At 52.2% G+C, this 22,358-nt stretch overlaps 1 protein-coding gene, 1 long non-coding RNA gene and 1 other non-coding gene across 3 annotated transcripts; 1 reads left to right on the plus strand and 2 right to left on the minus strand.

The window, feature by feature from the left end:
• Positions 1–1,147: 1,147 nt before the first annotated feature.
• On the minus strand, positions 1,148–4,858 carry CAMK2N1 (calcium/calmodulin dependent protein kinase II inhibitor 1). Its single transcript, XM_029066764.2, has 2 exons — positions 4,297–4,858; positions 1,148–2,418 (listed from the first exon to the last, which is right to left on the minus strand). The coding sequence occupies exons 1-2, from the start codon at positions 4,460–4,462 to the stop codon at positions 2,348–2,350; spliced, it is 237 nt and encodes a 78-aa protein (XP_028922597.1). The 5' UTR covers positions 4,463–4,858; the 3' UTR covers positions 1,148–2,347.
• Positions 4,859–4,945: 87 nt separating this feature from the next.
• LOC120638387 lies at positions 4,946–6,844 on the minus strand. The gene is made up of 3 exons (XR_005660033.1): positions 6,505–6,844; positions 5,971–6,066; positions 4,946–5,092 (listed from the first exon to the last, which is right to left on the minus strand). It is a non-coding gene; the product is annotated as an uncharacterized LOC120638387 (long non-coding RNA).
• Positions 6,845–12,899: 6,055 nt separating this feature from the next.
• Positions 12,900–13,037, plus strand: LOC114812308. The gene has a single exon (XR_003759964.1). It is a non-coding gene; the product is annotated as a small nucleolar RNA SNORA7 (small nucleolar RNA).
• The last annotated feature ends 9,321 nt before the right edge of the window (positions 13,038–22,358 follow it).

A 22,358-nucleotide genomic window follows, 5' to 3' on the forward strand; every position in this document is an offset into this window, starting at 1 on the left:
GTGGAAGACTGCTTGCTCCCTGACAACTCACCTCTTGACAGATTATCTCCCCAATATCTCATTACCCCCTTGGTAATTTCCTCGCTCAGGAAAGGACATGGGGACAGAGGGGAAAGAGGCAGACTGGAGAGGGAGAGCGAAAGTCAGCACTAAGACCAAATGGGTTCTAAAATCACCCCGTCGGAGGGCCCTTCCCGTTTCACGATCATCATCGTGGACTGATACGATTATGAAGATCCCCGCTGGGATTATCCTTTCAGCAGCTGGGGCCCACTGCTATCGTCCTTGGCGGGCGAACCGGGTGAGGATGCCAGAGCCCCCTCCTCCCCCTGCCACCCCTTAAACTCTCCTCCTCCGCAGCCTGTCACACCTGATGGCTGAGTCACATTCGGCGCTCCTGTCATTGTGAGCGGTGTGTTGTGACTCTCCAGCCTGACAGTTTTACAACAAACACATTAAAGGCTCCACGTAACAGCAGATCCACCAGGTTCCCAATAACCTAGGAAAACATTTCAGGGTAGGAGCTCGAACCTCTCCTGTCCTCCCCCTCTCAGGGAAACCGAGATGGCCGGAGTGGGCTCCTTCGGGTAGGCGTTGGAGGCGAGGAGGGAGAGAGAGAAAGAAGATAAATCCAGCGGGAACTTTCTTAGGGATGGGGAAATTCTCACCCTTTTCGGCATTGCTTTCAGGGAAACTAGCACCTCGGGGACCTGGCTCTGGGGAGGTGTTTTGGGGACACAATGGCTAGGATTGCAGCTCTCAGCTGAGAGGAAGCTGGCACAAGCAGAAGCAGATATTGCAGGGACACACACAAAGGAAAAAAATATATATATATATGTATATATGTAATCATAATCACGGAAGTCCCATCTTTTCCTCCTCACCCACTGCCGAAGGCTGAAATCCCAAGGAGTGGGAGATCCCAAATCAGTTAAATAATCTGAATCCGAGTACTTCCAGCAACCACCCTGCAGGGAGACCCTGAATAAAGCTGTGTGGCTCCATCATTTTTCCTTTCCTTTCTGGGATCTGCCGGCAGTGACCACCTAACAGCTTTCCTCAGACAGAAAGCCATATGTATCCTCATTGTGTTTCAACCAACCGGCATGCAAGCTGCAGGTTCAGAAGCAAGACAAGAAAAAAGAGGTTAGACACAGGAATGGATCGTTTTTTTATTGTACATTGCAGAAATAGCCCTGTATAGTGGTTAAAGGTGCAACATACACAATATCGAATTAAGAAAAGAAGAGAAAAAAAAACCTCTTGAGGTCTGTCATCCAAAGTTGCAAACAAAAACGGTAAAAGATTTCCTCACGCAAGAGGCATTTTTGCACATATCATGCAAAATAAGCAGCTGTTCTGCCTTAAGAGAGAGCCCTATAAATAACAGAAAAGAGACCAAAAGCATTACTTTACATGGACTCGGAGAGCACAAAAAAAAAAAAGAAACCAAACTGCCTTTTGGCATTTCAAGATATTTGGCACTCTTGTGATTACATTTTTTACAGTCTATTAAAGAGAATAAACTGCCACAATATCGGGAAAAAACAGGGTTGCTCACACAACAGACTGCATGGGAATTAGAAAAAGCTGAGCTTATTTTTAACATATAAAATGTGTCCATTTGCATTAACTTGAGCAGGTTGCTTGCAGCAACAAAGAAATACAAGCTTTACAATTCATTTAAAAATAAAACAATAATTCTTCCTATGTGTCATTCCTTATAAAAGTTTTGTGGTTCACACATTCCATCAATACCTTAAAATGTGCCTAAAATGAAATAGAATATCTATATATATAAGTCTTTTTTTTTTACATCCAAAGATATCAACATAAAAAAATTAAACGGACAGCATTTCACATCCAAGTGCACGGAATCATTTTTGCAAGATTAAATCATGTAAACAAGGTGCTTATTTGGAACAGCCAGATTAGCAAAGAATGCCAAAGTCTCAAAACACCGTGTAGTTGCTGCTGCATTATTTGAGTGGTTTGAAATCCAGATCTAGAATTGTGCAATATTCACTGTATATAAAAAGAAATGGATATTAATTTAGACAAATAGCTGCAACTGATACTTTTTTATTTCATTATGTATATATATATATATATTATTCCTTTTTTTCTTTCTTTTTTTTTTTTGCAGAGGTCCCTACAGCCATGTTTCCTTGCTATCCTTCTCACACCTCTTCTGTCTCCAAGCCTGATAAAAGATACAGGTTGTTGGTTGCATTGTGAATCGCAGGCTAGTAATGAAGATTTCAAAGTGCTTTTTTTTTTTGCCAATAACGTGTTACGTTGTAATCATTATTATTTTTTCTCCCTCATCTCAGTGTCTTTGGGGGATTTAAACACCAGGAGGTGACTTGTCTGTCATATTTTTCAGCACGTCATCAATTCTATCATCTTCAATAACAACTGTAAAGCAGAAAAACAAAATGATAAATACAGAGTAACCTTGTCTGCTCCCTGCGGCTCAACACAACACCCCTCCCATCCGGGGCAGGATTTTCTTTTTGAGGATTTTCTTTTGGTTTGGTTTGGTTTGGTTGGTTTTTGTGCATCGCTGAAAGGGGAAATCTTCTCCCCTTCCATGCTCAGCAAGCTGCCTCTCGCCCCTTTCTGAGTCTACTATCCAGGAAACTGGCTCCAACCCCCTGGAACCTTGCAAAATCCCCCAACCCGGGAAAAGAAAAGAGCAGAGAGATCATAATAATAATAATAATAGGCATCAGGGGCAGCAACAGAAAGAGCAGCACCCCCACCAAGAGCTTAGTTATGTTCATAAAAGGTTCAACAGAGAGGGGTGTGCTGGGGAAAGGAAGCAAAGCAAACAGCTGTATCTGATGTGTCAGTTTTGCTCCCGTATAACGCGGCCAGGGGGGTCCCTGCGGAGCTGGGAGTAAGAAAGCAGTCGCAGCAGGGATTTCTCCCACTGGCCCCGGTTTGGTTGGGCTGGGGGAGCACTGGGAGAGGCCTGGGGCAAGTGGGAATCTCTCATCTCCCTAGGAGAAGAAAAAAATCAGTGGCCTTTGTGGATCTCTCTGTCTCTGTTTGTACGCGGGTCTGTCCTCCTGCATCCATCCTCCTTCTCCCCTCCAACCCCAGGGGGAGAGGGGGGTCACCCTGGGGAAAATTTGGCCAAAAATAAGACAGAAGGAGAGAAGAGGAGGCCACATTCTCAGCTGCCCCTGTCCTTCACCCCTCCATATCCTGGGGGAGAAGGGGGTCACCCCAGTGGAAATTTGGCCAAAAAACAAGACAAAAGAAGGGAAGAGGAGGCCAGATTCTCAGCTGCCCCTGTCCTTCTCCCCTCCATATCCTGGGGGAAAAGGGGGTCACCCCAGGGGAAATCTGGCCAAAAAACCAGACAAAAGGAGGGAAGAGGAGGCCAGATTCTCAGCTGCCCCTGTCCTTCTCCCCTCCATATCCTGGGGGGGAAAGGGGGTCACCCCAGTGGAAATCTGGCCCGAAAACCAGACAGAAGGAAGGAAGAGGAGGCCAGAATCTCAGCCCAGTTGTGGGACGCCCACCCCCACCCCCGCACATCTGCAATGGGGTGGGATTCTCCCCCCGGGGACGCCCCCTCTCCGCAGCCTCCCGGGATCCAGAGCTAAGAGACCTCGGCCACACTGCGCCAAAAAAAAAGCAAAAAAAAAGGGAAAAGTTTGGGGGGGAGGGGGTGACCGGACCCGGCCGAGCCTCCCGGGGGGAGATCGCTGGACGCACTTGGACCAGTGCTCTGCACACTGGGAGCGCTCAATACATACCATGGAATGAATGAATGCCCCCTCCCCACCTTGCCCTCCGCCTCCCGGCCCGGGGGTCGCCCCTTCAAAGCCCCAGGTCGGTCCTCGGGGATGGGGAAGGGGGGATGGGGGGATAGGGAGGGGGAGATGGGGAGGGGAGATGGAGAGATGGGGAGAGGGGGAGATGGGGGGAGATGGAGATGGGGGATGGGGAGATGGGAATGGGGGATGGGGAGATGGGGATGGGGAGATGGAGAGATGGGGAGATGAGGATGGGAATGGGGGATGGGGAGGGGGAGATGGGGAGATGGGGATGGGGATGTGGAGGGGGAGATGGGGAGGGGAATGGGAGGATGGAGGGGGGGAGATGGGGGGATGGGGATGGGGATGGGGGGATGGGGAGATGGGGACGGGAATGGGGGGATGGGGAGATGGGGACGGGAATGGGGGGGCTGAGGAGATGGGAGATGGGGAGATGGGGACGGGAATGGGGGAGCTGGGGGGATGGGGAGGAGGAGATGGGGGGATGGGAAAGGGGGTCACTCACCCCTCTTGCTCCGGCCGATCTGCCCCAGCTTGGGCGGCCTCTTGTTCTGCGCCGCCCCAAAGAAGTTGTTGGTGTCCTGGAGGCGGCAGGTGAAAATCTGACCCACGTCTCCCCCGTCCCCATAGGGCCCCAGCTTCTCCTCGTTATAAGGCAGCACTTCCGACATGTTCTCTCCTGGTGGCTGGGCGCCTCCTCCTCCTCCTCCTCCTCCTCCTCCTCCTCCTCCTCCTCCACCTCCTCCTCCTCCTCCTCCTCCTCCACCTCCTTCCCGGCCGGTGGACAGGGTCAGCGCTGGAGCGTGGAGAGGGGCGGTCCGAGGGTAGCCAGGGGGGTGGGGGGAGACCCCAGAGTCAAAGAGCCAGGGGGTGGGGACCAGGAGACACAGAGACAGAGAGACAGACAGAGAGACAGAGAAGGAGAGGAAGAGGAGAGGGAGACAGCTCTCACGGTCCTCTCTCTGCTTCTGTCTGGACGGCTCACAGCCCTGTGGATTCTTCCCCACCAAGGTTCAGGCACATCTCCTCCTCCTCCTCCTCTTCCTCCTCCTCCTCCTCCTCCTGCCTGTCTGTGCTTGGCTGCTGCTGGAGGGAGTGGAGGGGGCGTGGGCTGCCTTGGGTGGGGGGGGGGGGGGAGGTAAAGGAGAGAGGGGAAGGAGGGTGGGGGATCCCCTCCGAGAGAGAGGAGGGAGTGGGAAGGGGGGGATGTGCCAACCCAGGGGGGGAAAGCTGGTGGACCCGCTTCTCCCGATGCTCCTGCTGCTGCTGCTGCTGCTGCTGCTGCTGGTAGTTAGGGGAAGCTGATGGAGAGGGAGAGAGAAAGAGAGATGCACAGGCGGAGATGCCAGGGGGAGGGGGGAAAGGGAGGGAGAGAAAGAGAGAGAGAGAGAGAGTGTTATCCCTGGAAGATGAGTAACGTCACGACAGGCTAAACTTGGCCACTTTCAGGCCGAGAGGGAGAGAGCTTCCTGCAGAATGGTCTCCCGGGGGACCCTCACCTCTCCTCCCCACGGCCTGGGGGAAATCTCTCCCTTCCACAGGCTCACTGCATCTCCTTCCCCTCCACCACCCTCCTCTTCTCCCCCTCCCGGGGCCCCGTCCCCATCCCCACCCCCTTCCCCAGCTCTGGGCTCTCCGTGTTTATTCCCGGCTCCGGAAAAGACCGACTACCAGCCACCCCGGCCTCCGCCGCTGCCAAAAACTTTGGCCTCTTTTACACGGCCTGACCCTGGGCCGGCCTTCCGGGCTGGGACACCCCTGCTCCTCAACAGAGCCAGGCCCCGTGGGGGTAGGGGCTGGGGGAGGCTGCCGGCCTTTCCCTTGTGACCTTTCCTCTCTCGCTTTTGGGGGTCCCCAGGGCCCGGCAGCGAAGGCGCCCCAGGAAAGGGCCGGCCGAAAGAAGCAGAACAGACCCAGTCGGTTCCTGCCGAGGCTTAAACGAGAGGGCCTTCCGGTGGGTTGAAGAGGAGCCCCGGGAGATAGCTAAGGCAGGAATCGATCGATCGAACGATCGGTCGATCGGAGGATTTTATCGAGCACTCGCCTCACGCAGAGCACTGTACTAAGTGCTTGGGAGGGTACAGTACAACAGGGTTAGCAGGCACGTTCCCTGCCCACAAAGGGCTTACAGTCTAAGAAGGGGTAAGACCTGTCAAATTCCAGCCCCAGTGGAAATCACCGAAATCCAGAGGGGCGTAGTTACGCTCCGTATTCCCATCCCCAGTAGACCTCGATTATGGTCTGTGGAGACCAGCCACCGAATCCGCCAGCACCCCTGCAGATCAAATGCAAAAAGGCACAATTGATTAATAATGATTAATAGCGCTCTCTCCTCCCGCCCCCTCCCGCCCAATCCTTCCCAGCACCGGCTCATCGGTCAGCTCGGAGCCAAAGGGAAGGGCGGCAGCCGTACCGCTGGAGTCCCCGGCCCACTGCGGGCTCTGCCCCGTGCCACCCAAGCCGGCCAGCTCATCCCACTTCTTCCCCCCACGCCCGGGCTCAGGCGAGGTCAAAGGTCAGCACCCAATGTCCACACCCAGGCTCGGGGGAGGTCAAAGGTCAGGCCTCAATGTCCAACCGGTCCGGTGAGAACCCCAGGACCGCCTCCTCCGGATGGGGCCGACGCGTCTCGGTTCCTGGAGGTGGCCACGTCCGGCCCCTCGGAACCTGGGTACCCGAAGACCACTAGATGCTTCTGGGAGATGCCAGTTACCTACAGTAGGTTGAGTCTTGAGGAAGGCAAAGTCTCTCGTAGCTTCTCCAGGGAAAGTACACCGGAAAGTCCCCACTCCCAGCGTGCACTCAGTTTCTGGGAGCCAGAACGGCCTCAGGGGAGAAGAAGGTTTCCCTCACGGGGGGGGGGGTTGATCAGAATCCTCTCCTGGCGCCCTCCTTCGTGACCCACCTCCCTCCGGGTCCGGAGGAGAGGCTGGCAGCAGATGATGCCAGCAGGGGGTGCCCCGATCCCGCCAAACACCCCTTACCTCGCCGATTTCCTCCTACAACCAGCCTACGCTCTTCCCTCCTCTAATGCCAACCTACTCACTGGACCTCGAGCTTGTCTATCTCGCCGCCGACCCCCCTCACCCACATCGTCCCCCCGGCCTGGAACTCCCAACCTCCTTCATACGCAGCGTGGCTCAGTGGAAAGAGCCCGGGCTTGGGAGTCAGAGGTCATGGGTTTGAATCCCGGCTCTGCCCCTTGGCAGCTGTGTGACTGCGGGCGAGTCACTTCACTTCTCTGGGCCTCGGTTATCTCATCTGTAAAAGGGGGATTAACCGTGAGCCTCACGTGGGACAAACTGATTACCCTGTATCTACCCCGGCGCTTAGAACAGTGCTCTGCACATAGTAAGCACTTAACAAATACCAACATTATTATCATTATACGCAACAGACCACCACTCTCCCCACCTTCAAAGCCTTATTAAAATCACATCTCCTCCAAGAGGCCTTCCCCGACTAAGCCTTCCTTACCCCTTCTCCCTCTCCCTTCTGTGCGCTTGGCTCTGTACACTTTAAGCACTCATTCATGCATTCAATCGTATTTATTAAGTGCTTAGTACAGTGCTCTGCACATAGTAAGCGCTCAACAAATACTATTGAACGAATTGAGCACTTACTGTGTGCAGAGCACGGTACTAAGCGCTTCGTATTCACCTCACCCTCAACCCCCCAGCACTGAGGTTAATTTCCCTCATTTATTTCAACCTTTGTCTCTCCATCTAAGCTTTAAGCTCTTCGTGGACAGGGATCGTGTCTACCGACTCTGTTGCGTTGTACTCCTCCAAGTACTTAGTAACACAATAATACTCGCGGTACTTGTTAAGCACCTACTGTGTGCCAAGCACTGTTCTAAGTACTGGGGAAGTCGTAAATTAATCAGGTCGGACACAGTCCCCACACAGGGCTCACACTCTTAATCCCCGTTTTACAGATGAGATAACCGAGGCCCAGAGAAGTGACTTGCCGAAGGTCACACAGCAGACATGTGGTGGAGAAGGGATTCGAACCCGTGATTCCCAGGCCCGTGCTGCTTCTGCTCTACACCCTGTAGGCACTCAATGAATTTCACTCATCGATCGATTCGGACTCCCTATATAACACTGCCGTTTGCCCAGACATCAGCGGTCCCACTTACCCTTGGTCCCCGGTGCCCCCGGGATGCCCGCGACTGCCCCGGTCCGCCCCCTCGGAGCATCTCCCGGCCTGCTGGGTGCGTGGAGGGGGGCGCGTGCCTCGGGCCAGCAGCACCGTGGAGCCCTCGCCTGTGGCAGACACCTGCTTCTGTGCCACCACGAGAAAGCGGGTTGACAAGGACAGAGAGGAGGGGGAGGGAGAGTGGGTACTTCCTGACGGGGAAAGTCTCGACCCCTGTGACCGAGGCTGGAAGGTCAGAGGAAGCAGGGAGCCCCGAGGCCCCCGTCCCAGGCGCAGATGGCAACTCCGAGGCAGCTGAGCTCAGCGACTGCTAGCGCAGCCTGATAATCATCCCTTAGTTTCCATAGCACCTGTTCTCCGAGGAACTCCGAGCGCGTGGCGGGCACAGTGGCCGATTCATCCTCACAACAGAGAGAGACGGTGACTAGCCCAAGGTCACACCAAGTGATGCTGGTGGTCTCGTGATCTCGTCCAGGGCTAGCGCACCCCGCCTCACACCGGAACGGGACTCTCCGGAAGCAGCGTGGCCCGGAGAAGCGGCGTGGTCTAGTGGAAAGAGCACGGGCCTGGGAGTCAGAGGACCTGGGTTCTAATCCCAACTCCACCACTTGCCTGCTGTGTGACCTTGGGCGAGTCACTCAACTGCTCTGTGCCTCCGTTGCCCCAACTGCAAAATGGGGATTCGATACCCTCCTACTTAAGACTGTGAGCCCCATGTGAGACGGGGACTGTCCGACCTAATTGACCGGTACCTACCCCAGCACTTAGAATGGTGTTTAACACACCGAAAGCGCTAACAAGTACTATAAAATAAACAAAAGAACACAAACAAATGGCCCAGACTATGCTGCTCCTGAGTTAACAGATCCAGAAACTTTGGGTGGGATGGGAGCAGTGTGGCCTAGTGGAAAGAGCACAGGCCTGGGAGACAGAGAACCTGGGTTCTCATCCTGGCTCCGCCCCTCGTCCGCTGTGCGACCCTGAGCAAGACACATAACGTCTCCGTGCTTCGGGTTCCTTCTCTGTAAAATGGGAATTCAATACCTGTCCCCCCTCCTGCTTAGACTGTGAGTCCCAAGAGGGACAGGGACTGTGCTCCGTCAGATTGTATTGAATCTAGCACAGTGCTTGGCAAATGGTAAGCGCTTAGCAAATGCCATGATTATTATTATTTAGAATTCTCTCTGTAGAACCCTAGAAGCAGGGGACTGGAGCAGTGGAAAACGGAAGGGTGGCCCCTGAGTATCACTTCAGCCGTAGCGAGATGCCTCCCCTGTTTTTCTGACTCCTACTTCTCCCTGTCCCCTCCCAAGCCAGATAAGGGTGCCCCTCTCCCAATCCCCCTCCCCTACACACCTCCCAGCTTCTGCCTCCTGGATCCCTCCCTCCGCCATCCCTTTATTATCTTGCTTTCTCGTGGCGGCACTGAAGCAGGTGTCTGCCGCAGGTGGGGAATGCACAGTGCTGTTGGCAGGGTACGCACCCCTCCTCCGGGTTCCGCCAGCTTCCAGCGGGCCAGGAGGGGCAGGTGCGGGCATCTCAGGGGAAGAAGGCACCGAGGGCAAGTGGGACCACTGATGTGTGGGCAAATGCTGGTGGCATAAGGAAGGAAGGATGGATGGATGCTTGGGAGGACTGGGGCACCCCCAGCCAGCATTAGCTGCTCTCAGCCTTTCCTTCCTCTGGGGCCGGAGGTGGGTCGTGAAGGAGGAAACGGGGAGAGGGTTCGAATCCCCGGATGAGTGAATCCTTCTTCTGCCTTGAGGCTGTCTGACTCCCAGAAGGTGAACGTATACTGGGAATGGGGACTTTATCATTAGTATTACTACTAGTCATTAATAATTATTATTGTGGTATTTCATTCATTCAATCGTATTTATTGAGCGCTGTGTGCCGAGCCCTGTACTGAGCGCTTGGAGAGTACAATTCAGCAATGAAGAGAGACAATCCCTGCCCACAACGGGCTCACAGTCTGGAAGGGAGAAGACAGCACTTACTCTATGCTGAGCACTGAGGTAGATACAGGATAATCGGGTCCCACATGGGCTCCCAGAGTAGTAGGAGGGAGAACGGGTATTGAATCCCCATTTTGCAGATGAAGGAACTGAGGCACAGAGAAGTTAACTGACCTGCCCAAGCTCACCCAGTCAGGTGGCCGAGCCGGGATTGGAACCCAGAGTCTCTGACTCCCGGTCCCGAGTTTTTTTCCAATAGGTCATGCTGCTTTCCGGCGTAGTTTCTCCGAAGGGGCTACAAGAGACGCTGCCTCCCTCGAGACCCGTCCGACCGATCTCCCGGAGAAGCCGAGTGGTCATTTGGGGTCCGACCAGCCCTGACCCTTGGTGCGGTCAGATTCCTGAAGGTCCCACCGCTGGCCAGAGCCACACCTTGGGCTGGATTCCAAAGACCTTGGCTCTAGGCGGGAGCGAGTTCTCGTAGCCTCTTGGCTAGGGGGCCCTGGAGGCCGAGGGCAATGAGAGATTATAGGATGTGACCCCCCCCCCAAGACCCCTGCTGGTGCAGACCACCCTCCAGGAAGGGGACCACCCCAAGCCTGGGCCAATGGCCGGGACATCACACATTGTGTTTCCTTAGCTTCTTATTTTTCACTGGATTTGTCAAGTGTTTATTATGTTCCGGGTACTGTACTAAGCACTGGGATACATACAAGCTAATCAGGTTGGACACAGTCCTGGTCCCACGTGGGGCTCAGAGTCTAAATCCACTCCTTCGCGAGGATCTCCAAGCACATTAGCAAGCTAGCGGAGATCCCCATTAGACAAGAGAGGAAAGAGAAGCTATTTTCCCCCATCGCACATGGCAAATTAGGGGGCAGAGCCAGGGATGGATCCCAAACATCCTGAATTCCCAGATCAGCAAACCACACTGCCCTCAACACAACCTCCAGCTGAGCCAGGGCAGCGTCACAGGCTGCAACATCTCTCCCGCAGGGAAATTTGAGGCCGGAGGAACAGACGAGCCGAGATTTAAGGCATTCGATGATTCGGACTAGAAGCATTCAATTAGCTCTCTCCTCATTACCTATTTTTGCTCCTCTCCCACTTCAAGTCAACATGCGCGCTTTGCTCCCGCTTCTCTAACACCAACCTACTCTTTTTTTGATCTTGTCTTTTTTTTTAATGGTGTTTGTTAAGCACTGTGTCAAGCGCTGTTCCAAGCGCTGGGGTAGATACAAGTTAAGCAGGTCAGACACGGTCCCTGTCCCGCAAGGGGCTCCCAGTCTAAGTAGGAGGGAGAACGGGTATCGGGTCCCCATTTTGCAGTTGGGGCAACTGAGGCACAGGGCAGCTGAGTGACTTGCCCACGGTCATACAGAAGGCGAGTGGTGGAGCCGAGATTAGAACCAGGTCCTCTGGCTCCCAGGCCCATGCTTTATCTGGTAGGCACACTGCTCTTTTGCCATTGACCCGTTGGTCGCCTCTTTCCTCCTGCCTGGAACTGGGAGTCAGAATACCTGGGTTCTAATCATGCTTGCCACCTGCCTGCTGTGTGACTTTGGGCAAGTCAATTAACTCGGGTCTCCGTTTCCTCATTTGTGAAATGAGGATTAAATACCTGTTCTCTTTCCTTCTTTGTTCGGGAGCTCAAAGAGAGGCAGGAAGTGTGTCTAACCTGATTATCTGTATCTACCCCGGGATTTACTACTTGGTATACAGTAAGGACTTAATAAATAAGACTATTATTATTATTATCATCCAACAGACCACCACTCTCCCTACCTTCGAAGCCCTATTAAAATCACATCTCCTCCAGGAAGCCTTCCCTGACCAACCACTCATCTCCCCCCTCCCCCCGACATTTTCCATTCCTACCGCATCATCGATGCACTCGGGTTCATACCTGCTACGCACTTTGGTACTCATCCCACCCCCATAGGATTGATATCCATATCCTTATACTCCGTTACTTCCCCTAACTATAATTGATTTTAATGTCTGAATCCCCCACTAGAGCCTAAAGCTCTTTGAGAGCAGGGATCATATTTACTTACTCGATTCTGCTCTCCCAATCAGTACTGTGCGCTTCATACAGTAAGCGCTCAATAAATACCATCGATTGACTGAGATGCACTGGCTCGTTGGGGGCAGGGACGGTGTCTATCGTTATACTGTACTCTCCCAAGTGCTTAGTACAGTGCTCTGCACACGGACGGTAAGCACTCAGTAAACACCACTGATCAACTGATTCAGATGCACTGGGTAAGAATCCGATGCCCACAGCATCAGGCCCCAGTTTGTGTTTCCCCATTAGTCACTCTCCCCTGCTCGGCCTCAGATTGAAGGCCCTGAGGAAGACGAGATCTCATGCCGTCCTACTGCATGAGCACCTGGTGCCTCTTGGAGGGTCAGTCTCCTTCGCTGGGGCCTGGGGATAGGCCAAGGCCCCTTCCTCAGCCCTCAGTAACCGCCCAAACCAAAAACATCTCCTCCAAGAGGCCTTCCCAGACTAAGCCCCCCTTTCCTCTTCTCCCACTCTCTTCTGCGTCACCCTGATTTGCTCTTTTTGTTCTCCCCCTCCCCATCCCCACAGCACTTAAGTACAAATCTATAATTTATTTCATTTATATTAATGTCTGTCGCCTCACGCCCTAGACTGTAAGCTTACTGCGGGCAGGGAATGTATCTGTTGATTGTTGTATTGTACTCTCCCAAGCGCTTAGTACAATGCTCTTCACATAGTACATACTCAATAAATACAATTGAATGAATGGATGAATGAAGGGGTGGCGCAACTCCGTGTGGTGTCAGAGAAGCTGAACCAATGAACGTGACCCAGTGAGCACCAGAAGCCCCTAGTTCCATAGTACTTATGCCCATATTTGTAATTTCAATTTATTTATATTAATTTCTGTCTCCCCCTCTAGCTTGTAAGCTCATCTGGGCATGGAATGTGTCTGTTATATTGTTACATTGTACTCTTCCAACCTCCCTCTCAAGGTCGCACCTGGAGAGTTTCCAGTACTCTACCAGTCTCGGCTATGGGAGGGAAAGTCAGGCAGAGGCATATCCACTCCATTCCTAGCTTGGCCAGTGGCTAGCGAGTGGAAGGCCATCTGCTACAAGTCAAAACTCACCCGGGCTGGGCAGCAGCGGCATGGGAGAGAGTCTAGGGTGAAGACTCAACCTTACTGGGCCGAAGGAGGCAGTGGTAATCCACTTCCATATTTTTACCAAGAAAACTCTCGGGATCCACTACCAGATCGATCGCAGATGGAAATGGGGCGTTCTGGGAGAGATGTGTCCGTGGCGTCACGATGGGTCGGAGATGACTCGACAGCATAAGACAAGACTCTTCCGACTGCTTAGTACGGCGCTCTGCACACAGTAAGGGATCAATAAATATGATTGAATGAATGAATGACCTCAGCTGAGTTAAGGGGTTTCCCTCTCCCCCGTTCAAGGATTCTCCCCACTCAAATCCCCTCACTGCTTTAGGTTTGAATCTGTGCTTCTTTCTCTCTCTTTTTTTAATGTTTTTTTTAAGCGCTTACTATGTGCCGGGCACTCGACTAAGTGCTGGGGTAGGACTACAGGCTAATGAGAAGAAGAAGAAGAAGAATGTGGTATTTGTTAAGCGCTTACTATGTGCAAAGCACTGTTCTAAGTGCTGGGGGGATACAAGGTGATCAGGTCTTCCCATGTGGGGCTCACAGTTTTTAATCCCCATTTTACAGATGAGGTAACTGAGGCACAGAGAAGTTAAGTGACTTGCTCAAAGTCACACAGCTGGCAAACGGTAGAGCCGGGATTCAAACCCCTGACCTCTGACTCCCAAGCCCGGGCTCTTTCCACTGAGCCACGCTGCTTCTCTTCTCAAGTTGGACCCAGTCCCTGTCCCGCATGGGGCTCATAGTCTTAATCCCCATTTTACAGATGAGGTAACTGAGGCTCAGAGAAGTTAAGTGACTTGCCCAAAGTCACTCAGAAGATAAGATTAGAACCCAGTTCCCTGTGACTTCCAGGCTCTCTTAGGCCACACGGCTCCTGCCCTTAAAAGAACCTGTGAAGGGGCCCCCGACTGAGAAGTCCTCCCCGGTTCTCTGCGCGGTTTCCAACTGTTCTCATCTCCCCCTCTAGTCTCCCCGCCTTTCCGACGGGGAAACCGAGGCCGAGGAGGGCGAGCGACGAGGCAGGAACGGGGCCAGGAGGAGGGAGCCGGAAGGTCGGCCGCACGCCGTCAGCCGTGAGGAGAGGCCGCGGAAGGACAAGCGGCATCCCGTCCCCGCGTCTCCGAGGCCCTGTGTCCGATCCGGGACGGGTCAGCCGGGGGATGGGGGCAAGCTGTTACCGATCAGCTGGACCTGAGGGCCCCGCTGGAAGCAAGGGCTGTTTCAGTCCTGGCCTGCTCCTAATGGCCAGCTGTCCTCTCACAGTATGCACTAAGTGGCCGCCTTGCAGGGTACTGACAAGAGAGGCCAAGGATGAATAGGAAAACCACCCTCCCCCCTCTTAAAGCAACCTCTACACCCTCCTAAACGGGCCCTGCTCCTTCAGGTTTTTCACGCCGCTCCCAGAAAAGGTTCGGGGACTTGGGACCCTTTCCAACGGCGCCCGGTTCAGAGGACGAGTTGAGGCCCTCGAGACCGGGAAATGCTTCAGGGGTCCGAGCCTTGGGAGGAGCGAGAGGTCGGGCTATCGGTCCGTCTGCCTCCCGGACCGCCAATCGCTGTTTTAGGCTTCATTCAATGGCCCCGGCGGGCCCCGTCCCCCACTGCGGAGAAGCTGAATGTCGTAGTGGCTAGAGCACGGGCCTGGGAGTCACAGGGTCACGGGTTCTAATCCCGGCTCCGCCACTTGTCTGCTCTGTGACCTTGGGTAAGTCACTTCACTTCCCTGGGCCTCAGTTACCTCATCTGTAATTAATGGGGATTAAGAGTGTGAGCCCAGTGTGGGACCGGGACTGTGTCCAACTCGATCTGCTCATATCCACCCCAGCGCCTAGTATATTGCTTGGCAATTAGTAAGGGCTTAACAAGTACCATAATTATTCTTATTACTGTTACTGATGATTGACCCGCATTGATGACAGTAATAATAATAATAAGTATGGTATTTGTTAAGCGCTTACTAGGTGCAGAGCACTGTTCTAAGCACTGGGGTAGATACAGGGTATTCAGATTGGACCATGTGGGGCTCACATTTTTTTAATCCCCATTTTTACAGATGAGATAACTGAGGCACAGAGAAGTTAAGTGACTTGCCCAAGGTCACACAGCAGACAAGTGGCGGAGTCGGTATTACAACCCAAGACCCCTGACTCCCAATCCAATGCTCTTTCCACTAAGCCACACAGCTTCTCTAGTAGTCTTCTTAATGACAGTATTCATTAAGCACTTTTTAGGTACCACGACACTGTACTAAGCGCCGGGGTAGATAAGAAGAGAATCAGACTGGTCACAATCCTTGCTCTTCACTAGGCACATATCTAAGAGGGGAGGAGAGCAGGTTTTGAATCCCCATTTTACAGTGAGGAATCTGAGACCCAGAAGAATTGTGACTTGGCCAAATTCACCCAGCGGGCTCGGGGTGGAGTCAGGATTAGAACCCACGACCTTCAGACTCCCAGGCCTTTGCATGACGTAGCGGGTAGAGCACAGGCTTCGTAGTCAGAAGGTCATGGGTTCTAATCCAGCTCTGCCACGTGTTTGGTGATTGGGCAAATCATTTCACTTCTCTGCACCTCAGTTACCTCATCTGCAAAATGGAGATTAAGACTGTGAGCCCCATGCGGGACAGGGACTGCGTCCAACCCGATCTGCTTGTATCTACTCCAGCGCTTAGTACAGTGCCTGGCACCCTAATAAACGCTTAACAAATACCATTTTTTTGCAACTGGACGTCGCTATCTCCACTTGGGTCAGTGGGTGTGCCCTTACCAAGCTAGGAGGGCAGCGCTGCCCATCACGTGGGGCCAGGAACAGTTCATACCAGGTGCGAAGCAAAATGTGTTTGTATTATTTGCCTATGTTGCTAGGTGAATAGTCAAATAGATTTGATCATCTATATATCTCCTGGGGTGGGAAGATACAGAGCAGAGTCAGATTCCAGCACCAGTACCCTGGGAGAAGCCCCTGTTTCTAGGACACTGTCTTGATCTGGGTGGGCGTTAGGCCTGTAGGAGAAGGCCAAAGAGGCGGCTGTCAGTCTGTGCTTATAATAATAATGGCATTTGTTAAGCGCTTACTATGTGCCAAGCACTGTTCTAAGTGCTGGGGGGGTACAAGGTAATCGGGTTGTCCCACATGGGGCTCACAGTCTTAATCCCCATTGTACAGATGAGGTAACTGAGGCCCAGAGAAGTGAAGTGACCTGCCCAAAGTCACATAGCTGACAAGTGGTGGAGCCGGAATTCGAACCCTTTCCACTGAGCCACGTTGCTTCTCTTCTACATCTCCTCCCTAGTCTTGAAGGGGCAACGTGCTCTAGCAGAGAGAACCCGGGAGAAAAGCCTTAGCCTTACTGAAGGCAGGTCTCCTCCAAGAAGCCTTCCCCGACTAAGCCTTCGTTTCCTCTTCTCTCACTTCCTTCTGTGTCCCCCTTGCGCTTGGATTTTCGCCCTTTATTCACCCTGGCCCTCAGCATTTATATACAGATCTGTAATCTGTAAGGCCCCTCTCAGGGTCGCACCTGGAGAGTTCCCAGGCCTCTACCAGTCTCGGCTACGGGAGGGAGGGTCAAGCGGAGGCCTTTCCGTTCCATTCCTAGCTTGGGCAGCGGCTAGCGAGGGGCAGGCCATCGGCTGCAGTCAAAACTCACCCGTGCTGGACAGCAGCGGCCGGGGAAAGAGTCGAGTCGACTCATCGGCATAAGACAGCGGTAAGGCGTCTGCCAACTCCGTATATCGTGCTTCCCGAGGGTTTAGTGGAGCGCTCTGCACATAATAAGAGCTCAGTAAACATTATCATCATCATCGATATTAACTGAGCACTTACGATTGATTGATCGACTGACTTGGTGTCAGAAAACTTGTTTTGGGTTCTAATCCGGGCTCGGAAGCAGCGTGGCTCAGTGGAAAGAGCACGGGCTTTGTAGTCAGAGGTCATGGGTTCAAATCCCGACTCGGCCACTTGTCAGCTGTGTGACTTTGGGCAAGTCACTTAACTTCTCGGTGCCTCAGTCACCTCATCTGGAAAATGGGGATTAAGACTGTGAGCCCCATGTGGGACAACCTGATTCCCCTGTGTCTACCCCAGCGCTTAGAACAGTGCTCGGCACATAGTGAGCGCTTAACAAATACCAACATTATTATTCAGTCAACCGTATTTATTTAGTCATATTTACTGAGCACTTACTGTGTGCAAAGCACTATACTAAGTGCTCGGGAAAGTACAACACACGATAAACTGTGACGTCCCCTGCCCACAACGAGCTTACAGTCTAGAGGGGGCTCTGGGTGACTTTGGGCAAGTCATTTAACTTCTCTGTGCTTCAATTTCCTCATCTGTAAAACGGGGATTAAATATCTGCCCTCCCTCTTTCCTAGACTGTGCATTCCCCATAGGACAGGGACTGGGTCTAAGGTAATTAATTTGCATTTGGCCCAGAGCTTAGCTAAAAGCTTGACTGAAAGGAATTGTTATCATTGTTATTATTATTATTATTACTATTATTATCATTCCCCCAGGGGGCACATTACCGGATTCAGCCACTAGTCAGGGCAGGTGTGTACCCGAGGCGAGACGCGAAACTATTAGCCACACTGTTAGCTTCTGCAGAAACAAGCCAATTCCCTACGCTCCTTAACGGGAGACCTACTCATTGGGAAGGACGGCAGCCGTTAGACCCCCGGCATTTATATAGCCGATTGCGGCACTGGACAGTTGGGAGAATTTTTCTCCCCTCTGGCCCAGCCCAGGAACACTGCAGTGGTGAAACGTCCCCTTTCTAATGATCCAAAGAAGCCCCAGTCCCAACAAATTTGGATAATCACCTTTCTGAATCGAAGAGGAGGAACAGCTCCCACCCTTATGGAATAAATTAAGCGCTCACTACCTGCCAAAGAACTGAACAAAGCGCTCAGATACAGGATCATTAGATCCGACAAGGTATCCGTCCGGGAAGCGGCTCACAATCAGAGCGGGTGTCTAATCCCCATTTTACAGACGAGGAAACTGAGGCACGGCGAGGTTAAATGACTGTCCAAGTTTATCCAAAAGGTTAATGGTGAGCTGGAATTAGAAACTGGGTCTTCCGACTGCTTTTGCTTGCTCTTTCTACCGGGCAACCTTTCTGGCTCCTTTCTCTGCTTATCTCTTGTCTCTATCTCTGGTACCTCCTCTCTGTTCACGGCTCTTACCTGTCTCTTCTCTATCCCTCTGGATCTCTCTAGCGTCCTTTCTTTTTCCTCCATCTGACCATCTCTCTCTCTCTCTCTCTCTCTCTCTCTCTCTCTCTCTCTCCCTCCCTCCCTCCTTCTGCAGTTCTGTGCAGCATAGCCCAGAGAGAACACAAAGGCCTGTTTTGTGCATTAAAGCAGGACAGTGTTCCTGTAGGGCCCTGCACTGACGACGCCTTTCATTCCTTTTCTTCCCCTTTCTGAGCTGACCTAGCCCAGAATTCACACCAGAGGCAAGGGAGGGTTGGGCTAGCTAAGGCAGAATCAATTAATTGCATTTACTGATCGCCTATTGTGATTTCAGCATTGAATTCAATCCTTGGGAGAACACAATAGAAGAATAAACTATCCCTACTCAGAAGGGACTTACAGTTTAAATGGGTGACAGATTTAGAATAATTTACAAATAGGAGGACAAGTTCTCAGAGAGTACACAGTGTTGTCATATGCCAACAAGAAGATGGGAGCGCAAAAGTGTTGAGATGAAAGGAGGGAGGTTGAGACCTGGGAAAAATAATAATAATAATTGTTAAGCACTTACTATGTGCCAGGCACTGTTCTAAGCGCTGGAGTAGATATACGTTAGTCAGGTTCGACACAGTCCCTGTCCCACGTGGGGCTCTCAGTCTTAATCCCCATTTTACAGGTGAGGTATCTGAGGCACAGAGAAGTCACTTGCCCAAAGCCACACAGCAGACAAGTGCTGGAGCCAGGATTAGAACCCATGACCTTCTGACTCCCAGGCCCATGCTCTATCCACTAAGCCAAGCTGCTTCTCCTAAAAAAAGTGAATCAGAGGAGGGGGGATTTCAGAAGGTGGGGGAGGCTTTGGTCTGGCAGATTTCATTCATTCATTCAATTGTATTTATTGAGCACTTATTGTGGGCAGAGCACTGTACTAACCACTTGAAAAGTACAATACAGCAATAAAGAGAGACAATCCCTGCCCACAATGGGATTACAGTCTAGAAGGGGGGAGACTGACATCAAAACAAGTAAACAGGCATTAATAAAAATAAATAAAAATTATATATATACATACATACATAAGTGCTGTGGGGTGGGGAGGGGAGAGCGAAGGGAGCGAGTTGAGGTGATGCAGAAGGGGGGGAGCTGAGGAAAAGGGGGCTTAGTCTGGGAAGGCCTCTTGGAGGAGGTGCACCTTCAGTAGGGCTTTGAAGGGGGGAAGGGTTAACGTTTGGCGGATTTGAGGAGGGACGGCGTTCCAGGACAGAGGTAGGACGTGGCTCGGGGTCATCAGAGACAGGCAAGAGATCAAGGAACAGTAAGAAGGTTAGCGGCACCAGAGGAGCGGAGTGTGCGGGCTGGGCTGTAGAAGGAGAGAAGGGAGGTGAGGTAAGAAGGGGCAAGGTGATGGAGAGATCTGAAGCCAAGAGCGAGGAGTTTTTGTTTGATACGGAGGTTGACGGGCAATCGCTGGAGATTTTTGAGGAGGAGGAGGGTGACGTGCCCTGAGTGTTTCTGAAGAAAGATAATCTGGGCAGCGGGGTGAAGTATGGACCGAAGTGGGGAGAGGCAGGAGGTTGGGAGGTCAGAAAGGAGGCTGATGCAGTAATCCAGTCATGATAGGATGAGTGCTTGTTCTAATGTGGTAACGGTTTGGATGGAGAGGAAAGGATGGATCTTGGCGATGTTGTGAAGGCGAGACCGAGTTCCAGGCAGGAGGAAGGGTGTGAGCCAGGGGTTGGTGGTGGGAGAGTGGAGAAGGAGGCAGTGAGACAGTAAGCTGGAGAGGAATGGAGCGAGCAAGCTGGGAGGAGTGGGAGGAGGACACGGAGACCGCCGACGGAATACCTTCAAGTCAGTGTTCGGAAGTTTCTGTTGGATGCGAAGAATGGCGGGTCTCCACTGGAGGTTTCTGAGGAATGTTGAGACGTGTGCGCAACGATGTTTTCCAAAGATGATCCGGACAGCGGGGCGAAGTGCAAGACGATGCGTGGAGAGGTCTGGGATCAGGATACTCAAAGACTGGGAGAAAAACGGGAGGGCCGGGGAGAGGGTGAAGCAGTAAGCGACTTGCCCCGTGGCACAACTGGAGGAGGAGGCTCAGTCTTGACATTGCCATTAATAGTGGTCACATTTCTTAAGCACTTGCTATGTGCAAACATTGTCCTAAGCGCTGGGGGAGATACAATAATAATGATGACGATGGTATTTGATAAGTGCTTACTATGCGTCAGGCACTGTTCTAAGCGCTAGGGTAGTCCCTGTCTCACATTGGACTAACGGCTTTATTCCCCATTTTACAGATGAGATAACTGAGGCATAGAATCACAGTGAAGTGACTTGCCCAAGGTCACACAGTAAACAAGTGGCAGAGCCGGGATTAGAAGATAAAATAATAATGACGATGACGGTATTTGATAAGCGCTTACTATGTGGCAGGCACTGTTCTAAGCGCTAGGGTAGAAACAAGGTCATCAGGTTGTCCCATGTGGGGCTCACAGTCTTAATCTCCATTTTGCAGATGAGGCCACTGAGGCACAGAGAAGTTAAGGGACTTGCCCAAAGTCACACAGCTGACAAGTGCCGGAGCCGGGATTAGAACCCAAGCCCGGGCTCTTTCCACTAAGCCACGCTGCTTCTGAGACGAGATAACCAGGTGGGATACAGTCCCCGTCCAAGCAGTGTAGCCTAATAATAATAATAATGTTGGCACTTGTTAAGCGCTTACTATGTGCAGAGCACTGTTCTAAGCACTGGGGTAGATACAGGGTAATCAGGTTGTCCCACGTGGGGCTCACAATCTTAATCCCCATTTTACAGATGAGGTAACTGAGGCACAGAGAAGTTAAGTGACTTGCCCACAGTCACACAGCTGACAAGTGGCAGAGCAGGGATTCGAACCCATGATCTCTGACCAGTGGAAAGAGCATGGCCCTGAGAGTCAGAGGTCTCGGATTCTAATGTGGGTTCTGTCACTTGCCTACTGCGTGAGCTGGGGAAAGTCACTTAACTTCTCTGTGCCTTTCTGTGACCTCATCTGTAAAATGGGTGACTAAGAGTGAGCCCTAAGAGGGACAGGGACTATATCCAACCCGATTATCTTGTATCTACCCCGGCACTTAATACAGTGACTGGTACCTAGTAAGTGCTTAACAAATACTGTCAAAAAGGTGGGGAGTTAAAGGTGGGGAGAGGTACCTCCATCTCTCCCCAACTTGAACCATTCCCGATTTTCAACTGGCGGGAGAGGGGGGTAGGTGGTTGCCCCACTCTAATAATGTTGGCATTTGTTAAGCGCTTACTACGTGCCAAGCACTGTTCTAAGCGCTGGGGTAGATACAAGGTAATCAGGTCGTCCCACGTGAGGCTCACAGTTAATCCCCATTTTACAGAGGAGGTGACTGAGGCACAGAGAAGTGAAGAGACTTGCCCACAGTCACACAGCTGACGAGCGGCAGAGCTGGGATTCGAACCCATGACCTCTGACTCCCTAGCCCGGGCTCTTTCCACTGAGCCACGCTGCTTCTCTATCCACTCTATCACTCTATCCACTAGTCTGTAATGTGTTTGTTTTTCAATGGTATTTGTTAAGAACTTACTATGTGCCAGGCACTGTACTAAGCACTGGGGTAGATATAAGCTAATCGGTTTGGACACAGCCCATGTCCCATGGATGCTCACAATATTAATCCCCATTTTACAGATGAGGTTACTGAGGCACGGAGAAGTGAAGTGACTGGCCCCAGGTCACACAGCAGGGAAGGGGCAGAGCCGGCTTTAGAACCCATGTCCTTCTGACTACCAGTTCTTTGAGAGGAGGGCCCGTGTCTACCAACTCTATTGTGCTGTACTCTCACAAGCATTTAGCATAGTGCTCTGCACACAGGAAATGCTCGACAAATCCCAGTGCTTACTCGAGTTGGAGGTCGGGAAGGAGGGGCGGGATGTGATGCTATCGAGCATCTGGGCGATGGATGGGCCCAGGCCCGGTGGGCCCGGCGACTGGCTGAGGCAGTCCGTCGCATTTACCGAGCACTTACGTGTGCAGAGCACTGTATTAAGTTCTTGGGAGAGTACGCTCTA

Source organism: Ornithorhynchus anatinus, chromosome 5, assembly GCF_004115215.2.
Source record: "Ornithorhynchus anatinus isolate Pmale09 chromosome 5, mOrnAna1.pri.v4, whole genome shotgun sequence".
NCBI lineage: Eukaryota > Metazoa > Chordata > Mammalia > Monotremata > Ornithorhynchidae > Ornithorhynchus > Ornithorhynchus anatinus.